At 39.5% G+C, this 9,851-nt stretch overlaps 1 protein-coding gene across 1 annotated transcript in view; it reads right to left on the bottom strand.

Annotated features, from left to right (window-relative positions):
• The window catches only part of FLT1 (fms-related tyrosine kinase 1), a 92,471-nt gene extending 83,050 nt beyond the window's left edge, over positions 1 to 9,421 (bottom strand). Inside the window, exons 1-2 of the mRNA XM_010151778.1 lie at positions 9,288 to 9,421; positions 8,771 to 8,991 (exon numbers count right to left, since the gene is read on the bottom strand). Of these exons, the coding sequence (XP_010150080.1) occupies positions 8,771 to 8,991; positions 9,288 to 9,421 (355 nt within the window). The remainder of the gene's footprint in view (positions 1 to 8,770; positions 8,992 to 9,287) is intronic.
• Between the last annotated feature and the right edge of the window lie 430 nt (positions 9,422 to 9,851).

Here is a 9,851-nt window from a genome sequence, read left to right as displayed (position 1 = left end):
CCTGCTGTCTATACAGAAATAGATGGGAAAAACTCACATTGACTTTACCAGGAGAAAGAGTCCACTATCATTATCCAGCCATATTTTCAACTCTAAGAATATGGACTAGCGAGAGTTAATTATTCTCCTTCTTCCCACTACCACAATACCTATATGCCTCTTTTTTTAGTGACAAGGTAAATGAAAATGCCAGGAAAACATTAATTCCTTTCGACTCAATAACTAAAGCTTGGCAGAGTAATTTACCGTCCCTTGAACAATCTCTTTAACAAAGGGCTTTGTCATAAATAGCTTAGGCTGGGAACAGGGAACATTGCCACTGCTATTGTTTGGGCCACTTAACAAAGAGGGGCTCAAGCCACAGGCTCTGGCTTCAAATCTTCTTTGCAGGTGTTGAGGTCTGGAGGTTCTGTTTGACTCACATTGCAGATAGACTCCCTCAACGTTCACCTAAGGTTTGGTTTTTAACTCTTCAAAAGGTGGAACATTCAGATCTTAATTCTGTGCTTATCTACAGTTGCAATGTTTTTTCAGGCAAATCCTATTATTTTCACTCAGTCAAAAATCTACCAATAACAATGGAAATCTTGGATAAGAAGTGAGTAAGGCTAGCAACAATTGACCTTTTATAAAGCCTCAAATTGTAATACTTTATTAAAGTATTCTGGTCCCAGACTTCTGCACGTTGACCTATGCTCACTCAAGTAGTTCTTCAAATACATTGCTTCTGCTTCTCTTTCAAAAGAATGATATGCACTTTCCAGTATCATGGAACTGCCTGTAGCATTTTCTTTTCTTATTATATGCAATAATAACATTTTTGCTTGAGACATAAAATAGAAGGGGAAGCAAATTGTACTTTAATTTATACTAGGGAGAATCCTGAGGCTGAGTATCTCAAATATACCCCAGGATACAGAAAAAGATTTCCTGAAGAGGTTTAATGAAATTGTTACACAAACTTTCTGAAATGAAAGGCACAATGTTTTATTTAATAATAGGTGTTAAATGTCCACTGAGATTGCAAAAGGAACTTATGAGTAATAGAGGATGCGCATGTAATAAAAATACCCTAAGGACTTGTTAGGCTGACGTTTCCTTTGCAGTACGATTCAAGGAAAAGACCAAGAATGAACCTGTTTGTAAGATGGTAAAAAGAACCCTTTTTGTTTCAGGGGCTGCAGACACAGAAGAGGTCACCTGTCCCTTAACATCACCAGACAAATGGATTTACTACTCCCCAAAGACTCGTTCGTCTTTGTCACAAAATTAATAGCGCCTGCCCAAAACCAGCAAACTTTGCAAAGTAGTTTCCTGTATCATAATCTCCAGATCATTACAAGTGTGAGGAAGAGCCATTCTGGGGACTACCGGTGTTGTCTGCAGACACAGTGTCACCACTGACTGATGCCAATATTGAAGCAGTGGGGGTTGTGCGGCTCAGACCTTGCAGGATTCCTGCCCATCCGAAGGCAGGGACAGGAAATGAGCACAAAACACCACGTTTGGCTTTTTTTCCTTCTTCGTCAATGGAAATGCACGTTCATGCCTGGAGAAGTCAATGAAGTGCTCTATAAAAGTCAATTGAACAGCATGGCTGCTCTCGGTAGCCTTTAAAGCTCCACAGCCTTTCTTGGTACACTCCCTGCTGTGGTACGCCAAGGCGTCTCTGTGCCCCCGCTATTCGCGTGCAGAGCTCCCATTGACATCACCGGGGACTTCCGCCATGGGCCAGAGTGCAATTGATGGCCCCAAGTGCTCCAAATGTCTTCCTGCTTTTGATTAAAAGAAATACGCATCATGCTTCCTAGCACAGTTTTGTTTTCATAATGAGTGTGGAGGCTTTTCCTGATTCCCTTTGATTTTATTCTCCTTCTGTCTTAATGGCCATAAGGGGATACTCTCAGTGCCTCCAGACCAGAATCTTTGCAGGCTGTACCAGTCTGGATCAGGCAAAGCCAAACCCACAGCAGTACAGGGCAGGTTACGCCCCATTGGCAGGTTATGCCCATGACACACAACCCTTATGTCCGCCAAATAACAGCACTCCTTGCTTCCCTTTTCTTTCCTTCCCATCATAGCCCTAGCTATTGCCAGTGGCTCCTGCTATGTTTTCTCTCAATTCCTTCCAGAGGCGAGGTAAATGCCATCCTTCCCTGAACAGCTGGCTGGCAGCACATCTGGGATGACCTAACCTCCCACCAGTGTTCTTCCAGGCCAGCTTCACTCACTTTTATGTTCAGAAAGTTCTAGACATTAAAGGATCGTAGATTGGCCTGTCTTGAAGACCACATCCAATTTACACATTCAGCTCCATCAGGATTTGGAATGGAAGATCTGAGAGGGTTGACCTTCATTTTTTTAATTTTTATTTGGGTTTAGGTTTTTGGTTTTTTTTTTTTTTGCTTCAGAGTTGGCTGCAAGGGTAGTGAAATGAAAGATGGACAGCCAGAATATTTGCATATGCCAAAGGTTACTTTAAAAGTCAGTGTAGTGTGTTTTTAAAATTGTGTCTGGAATTAATGACTGTGTGCTGGTTCGACTGTGTTCCTTACAGTATCTCTCAGTTACAATCAACATGAAACCACAAAGAGCATTCATGAAATCACAAAATCCATGAAGGTCACTTGCTATATTGTTAAAGAATATAAATAGCAGCATTTTATTAAGCTGGTTGGCAGCCAGATACAAACTTGATAAGGGGCTTAACACAAGCAATATTATGTCTGGTATCAGTAACCTGTCTAGGCTATTTATGGGGCTTGCACAAACTATATTAGCCAACACTAAAATGCCAAATTCAGAAAAGATGGAGAGGTTCTTTATTTCCACAAGCTTCAGCTACTGTTTTTGGCTTTGTTTTGTTTGTAATAATCTGAGCTATGTAAATCAGAGTACTTACACATCTATTTGCAAGAAGAAAAGTCTCTGCAGGAAAATCTGAGCTCCTTGAAACTTCTGAAAGTTTGTGCTCTGTAGTTCTTCCAAAATACCTACTTACATTTGGCTCATTATTAAGATGTTTTTCAGGCTAAAAGAGTCAGAGGAGTTTCCTCACAGTCACAAAACACCCTTTTCCCCACACACACGAAGAGGACTAATGTCTTTAATGAAGTTTGCTCACCTGTACAATAATAAGGTTAATGGGCCAATTGCTAAATTTCCCTTTCCATTGTAGGGATTCACCCTAACTAAATTTATTTATCCCAGCTAAATTAGTAGGGCTGTTTGGAAGTAATTTGAGAAGAAACCTGTATACCAAGCACCACTCTCATTTCATTTAGACATGTAAAATATTCACATTTCTCACTGAGCTAGGTGGCCAAACTGTTAGCATTGTCACTGGGAAGAAAAGGGGAATTCTGCCATGGGACTCATCTGACCCGTTTCAGACTTCTCTTTTACAATGAGATGAATCATGCACTAGGAAACCCACCTATTCAAAATGCTCACATGTAGGTGTCTATGTTCCTTAAGCGGAAAAAAAAAACCCAAAACAAAAAAATGTCTTTTTTAATATCTGGAAGCACAACACTTATATGCAAGAAGGGCTTCTCCATTCTTGCCTCTTCTTAGACTGTAAAATAACACTCTTCAAATTCAAATGATTTCTAAACCTCGAAGGAAAACCTGAGATTAAATTAATAATCCCAGAAGTCCAGGAAAAGGTTGAAAAGCAAAAGGGGTGGAATACTTCATATCTGGAGCACATTCAGACCCAAAGCATTGCTCGCATAGCTGTACAGTGATTTTTAGGCAGGGTTTGTTTGTTTTCCTTTGGGGCTAGTTATACTATGCTATCATCGACGTAGGTCCGTAACACATAAAACATGGTTAAAACTCTTAAGGAAAAATATTCTTACTCACTTGAGCCAGGAAATCCACACTAGAGAAATTACGATGTTCAGGAATAGATCTCTGGAAAGGTTAACTGACATTAGGAGCACTTTTTCAGATGTATCCCTCACTCATGACTCTTAATCTTGGAATTGTATTTCTGTTTCAGAAGGAGCTATAAGCCTTGTTGAGGAAGAAGGACCTCAGAGGGCTTAGTGCATGGCCTTTGGTGCTGCCAAGGCATCCACACACGCTCCACTCAACACAATGTACTATAATGTGAAGTCCATGTACACACAATGACAAAAGCACGGCAGTTTTAGGTGATTGACGTCAGCAGGTCCTAGAGGGCTCTGGTTTGTAACAGGAACCTCATTAGACACTAAAAATGTGTCCGCATACCTGATACAGCTGTAGCATAGTTTAATTTCTACTAGTTTCCTTTTCATAACAGAAGTGCTATCATATTATTGACTCTGACAATGTAAGCCAAAACCGTACTGCTCATACATTAAAACTGTGCCAAAAGCAAAGACAGAAAAAAGGCACAGGGGAGGAAGTTTCTCAAGCCTCAGCAGGTTGTTCTGTCAGTACATTATTTCTGAATTGGAAGAAAAAGGAAAAAGAAGAAATTCTCCCTCAGTGTTAGCTTCTTCAGGGTGTTTTGTCTTTCTGCTTTTTTCACCTGTTGAATTATTTTGACTTTGACACTTCTGATCTTAAGAGACCCTTTTAGGGAACTCCTTTGATGCCCTCCCTCTTCCGCCACATAGTACCTTTAGGGTTACAGGAGTCAATCCATTCAAGCCAAATCTTAAACTCATGTCAGTTCTGGGGCTGGATCCAGCTCTCTGTCAACAAGTGGACCTCCCAAGGAGATGCCATACGCTCACCACTTGCGGAATACAACTCTGAATGCATCTGAAAATGCACTCAAAACCCCAGACATTTTGGCACTCCAGAGGCTTACATTTCAAACCATTCACTAATGCTACAGCTCCTCATTTCGGGCTGTCCAACCAGAGGCACATCTCAAGCCACATAACTAAAACCAGTGCACATATTTGACATCCTAGGCATTGGTGAGTACAAGTACTCTCAAGACTTGTACCTTTAAGTACCCAGCTCTGATTTGTCTCACCTGAATCTCAAAGCAAGACATCTATTCTAAATTTATTCTCCAGGTTCTTTGTAAAGTCCACGATGAGAAATACATACCAGAGGGTCCTTTTTTCTCTCTGTTAAGTACAGAAAGAGAATAGACAACAGACTCAGCCTAGAGGTCTCATTTTCAAACAGAATATTTTGAATGGCATTTGGTTGAAGTACTAGTCCGTGTCTCATTTTGCAAGAAAAAGTATGCAGTCAGAAGACATGCACAGCAGGAGTGTGAGGAAAGATGAGGGGAGGGAGAACATTGACTAAGAAATGGGCTAATATCCTAAAGCCAAGTACAACTTCGCTTAGAGAAGAATTCTCTGTTGCAGTAGAATTAAGATATTACTCTTTTATATTAACAGTTGAAAACTGTCTTCATCACAGGAAACAGCAACACTTCAACTTGAATCAAAGTTTGTTTAAATTCTTGCAAAAATCTAACCTTGATATAGCAATGTAATTGAACTTACATGCTTTTCCTCTGTCATACCATGGGAACAATTGATCAAAGGCAAGAGGTGATGAGAGTAGAGAATGAAGAGAACTGCACAGTTTCGAAGAAAATGAATGAGCTCCAGCAACTGGAAAAAGACTTTCTTGGAGATACCAGGACAAAGGCAAGTGGAAAGAAAAGCCTTTAGTGTTGTCCCCAGGAAAATCTACATAGGTTTCAAAACAGCCTGCTGGTAATTTGTTGTTTCTTAGATATCTTTATTCCATAATTACCTCTTTTCAAGCAGAAATTTCCTCATGCCTCACTCCAGTGTACGCAGTGAGTGTTCATTACAAATCTTTCCATTTTACTAACACGCTTCAGTTGCATAACAAAGCAAAGATCTGAGCAGTTGGGAGTACAAGACACTGGGGAAATTGGCAAAGTCTTTGCTTCAATTCAGATTTTTCCCATGACTCATGGTGGAAATCATGCCACCACTTTTCTTAGAGCAAAGTCCAAGGTTCTTACAAGAATTAATTTCCCTTGCTTGATGTCTCAATTCCCTAGCTGTGCGTGGTCAAGAGTTGCTGCAGCACACACTGTGCGCACACTCACTCCCCAGTGCAACTCAGTAGTGACCTCTCCAGCTGAAAGAAGGGTGGCATCAGGACTAGCTCCTACAGGAGAAGCCACCAGCCTGCCTGTTCTTGATCACAAAACACAGGACTTTAGAAACACTTCAAATCATCCTGGGACACATGCGACTTGCATTATCCTTCTCATCATCTGGTATCTTGTTTTTGTCTACAGAAGTTCATCTTCTGCCATAGCACACACTCATTACCAATACAAAGGACTTACTGCATTTATTGTGGGTTTGTTGGGTTTTTTTTTTAATCCAGTTCATATTCAGGATCACTCTAATTACGGAAATGAATAATGTTTTTAAAACAATAAGTGATGGCTTCCTGTACAAACAATATCAACTTTCCTGATTTGGATTCTGTGTTTGTAAATAGCAACTATTTGTTCTCATCTGCAGCATGCTAAGACATGGGAAAGAGCCACCTCGGTGATCCACATGGAGCTAATATGGGAAATGGACTGACACAACGTCCCGCCACAGGAAACAATACAAAACTAGGAGGAACCTAAGTTTTACAAATGTTTATTTCCTAAGCACTCACAAACTCATTTAAAATAAAACTAAACTCAAGAAAGGTAATCTTCATGGAGGATTTTGTTACCCCCATCTCACCCCCTTGAGCCAGATAATTGAATTTCATGCATGTTCACAGAAAAAATTACTTATATTAAGGGATTCTTTAATGAGATTCTTTCCAAATGCTAACACTACACTGATCAGAAAGGATGAGTTTTGGTACTCAGTATTTTGTTTCTTTTCAATCTACTCAGCAATTTTTTCTTACAATGACGAAGAGGTCTAAGATTTTGACCGTTAAACATTAAACATGCAGGTTTGTCTCTTAAACATTTTACTGGTCTTTGGCAAAAAAAGTAGGGGAAAAATATAACCTAATCCCATCTTCAACAGTGACATCAACATGCAGTGATTGAATGTCCTTGAAATATCAACAAAACCAAGGCACTCAGGCAGTCTTCCTTAACAGATTATTGCAGGGGGGAGGAGCAGAGGACTGTCCAAAAACTATTTCTCCAAAGGTATGTTTCTTTCCCATCACCATGTGAATTTCACAGATAACCCTGGTTCACACACGTCCAATGAGGATTTTTTCAGATTCAAGCAAACTACATGCACCTCAGGAAGCAGTGAAGAGTTAGAAAGACTGTCTGTGTCTTCCTTCCATTTGTAAAAATTCAGGATCCAGAAAACTAACACTTCAAAACAGGAAAGAGACCAAGATAGTGTAAAGGAACCTTTTATATTGTAAAGTGGGTTTAGCAGAAAGGTTCTCAGTTGGAGTCACAACCACCCTTGCTCTTCTTATGTAGTGAATGGAGAGATTGTGGGTAGATCTCAGAGGTGACATCCAAGCTGGGAGGTCCAAGAAGGTCCCATGATGGGAAACTTGCAAAAATAATCCAAGAAAATTGGAAGTTTTATAATTTCTTAACTTGGTCACTAAATGATTCACCTACTTCAGTTATGCTTCCATGGGTGCATTTATAGTTGGGTATCCAATGAATTATATGAAAATATTTGGGTGAGAAAAACACTCTGCAGTATATTTTAAATGAAGGAAAGCAGGATGAACAGCATGAATTATTCAGTAACTCTCAAAGCAATACACAATAATGGGGGGAGCCATTTTATTTTCTATCACTGTAGGGAGAGGTCCACTTCATTTTACTTTTTCACAGCACTACTCCTACTCTGTGTCACAAAATGAAAACAAAGGCTAATTCACTCTGATGTGAACTCGTTAGAAGCAGAAGACACATAATTTGGAAAACTTCCAGTTATACATGCTCTGTAATATGGGCCTACAAAATCTGTGAATCCTGATATCTTTCAGTGATCTACTAATTTTGTTCTGTAAAAAAAAACCAAACAAAAGAAATCAAGAAAAACTAAAATATAAAATTGAATTAAATTCCTAATCTGGTTATCATTTCTTAATTTATTATTGTGTCTATTGAATTCAACTGCTCTGAGAAGTACCTGATTAATATTCTGGAAGAAAACAGGATCAGAAAGCAACTTCTGTTATAACCTAGCTGACCTAATTCCAGCATTTCCCATACATTGCACAATAACTGTTTGCTGAACAACATTCGGTTTAGTTTCATTCTGTTCATTCCAAATCATTACAATCTCTGTAACACTGACTACAGAGTACATTTTTAAATATGACTTAACATGCAAATAGTAATTTTCTATAGCATGAGATAATTCAGTGATCTGGATAGACACCTTTGGCATCCTTCAGCTGCGTAGAAAGCTATAATCTTACACATGCAGCTTAAAGTGTACATTGTACCAGAGATACGGTTTTCATCAGTCATCATCTGATTTTGTAACATATGATTTCTTTGATACGCATTTCACAGGTTCACTTCTGGTCTACCTCCATGTACGATTCTATTTACTCTAGCAGAATGGTTGGATTGGGTCATTTTTTTTCCTTCATGTTTGTGGTTGTTTTGTTTTTTCCTAACAAATAAAACAGTAGCATTTGTATTTGCAAGCTCTGAGAAAGCAAATATTGTACATTAATTGGTAAATTATCATGGCATCTTGCAAGGCTGAAAATATCATTCAAACCCCTGTATTTAACCACAGATGAACTGCCTCATTTATTCATTTCAGTGTATTGAAGTGCAAGTACAAAGAAGTGTTAGAAAACACCACCTTACCGTTAATAAATACGTAGACTGTAGATTCCTTCTTCTTTTTCGCTGGACTTGTCGGGTATTTGCAGCTATAGTTTCCAGTGTCACTTGCTTGAGTTCTGCTCAAGGTCAGACTGCTGCAGGACTGCTTCCCATTCCTTCCACAAGCATATTTAATTACTTTCAGCCTTTTGCTATCCTTACTCAGAGTTTCAGGCAAAGACCATGAATGAACCATTTCCCCCCTGCAAATACAGATAAGGAAGCAGAAACAATTATGTTGGGCTGCAATTATATAGCTCCAGTTCCCAAGCTTTCTTTTTTATTATATCAGGCTATTTCTGGGGTTCTCTTTTATCTTGTTTTCCAAAAACAACAACAGGAACAACAAAGAGCTATTAAACAATTGCCATTGAAGTTCACTCCCCACTTATCCCCACAACATAAGGTTTTGGTTTTTTCTAATTTCAGTTACAAGAAAAGAAAGTGTCAGGTGTATGAACTCCCGGCCAAATTATCAGAATCCAACTCAGCTGGTTACCTGCAGGTGAGATTTAAAGTCTGGCCTGCTTGAACAACGTGCTGTATGCCATTTATACTCAGCTCAGGAACTTTTAATTTTGATCCTGAACTAGATCCTAGAAAAACAAAGAAAAAAACAAAACAACAAACCATTAACAATGACAAGTCATCCTGCTCCCAGCCCACTCACATCAATGATGATATACTGGAAGGGGAAGGCAAAGAAAATGAGGTGCCCCTCCCCTGCCCCCCCCTCTTTTCCTCCAAGCAAAATCTTGCTATATTGACTCAGGCCTCCAATAATCTTCCCCAAGAATTACTCAGGAAAGAAAGTAGAAATGAAAGCTGTGCAAGTTTCAGTCAATGACTTTGCCCTCGAATTGTTCACATGAAGAAAGTTCAGGACCTTGCAGCTACACATCCAACCAAAGAAGCATGCCCTCAAGCGTCATGCCGGCTGCATTTCCTTAGGAAATGCCACCATGGAAGCCCCTTCAATTGGAAGGGCAAAAGTCAGAAACTTCCATGGCAAGATATTCAACTCTCACTCAAATAAGTTGCTGCAAAGCTGGAACTGCTCTGG

Source organism: Eurypyga helias, unplaced genomic scaffold (genome assembly GCF_000690775.1).
Source record: "Eurypyga helias isolate BGI_N326 unplaced genomic scaffold, ASM69077v1 scaffold9615, whole genome shotgun sequence".
In the NCBI taxonomy this organism is placed as follows: domain Eukaryota; kingdom Metazoa; phylum Chordata; class Aves; order Eurypygiformes; family Eurypygidae; genus Eurypyga; species Eurypyga helias.
Note: the sequence above shows the minus strand (reverse complement) of the source record. Positions and strands in the feature narration are given on the sequence as shown.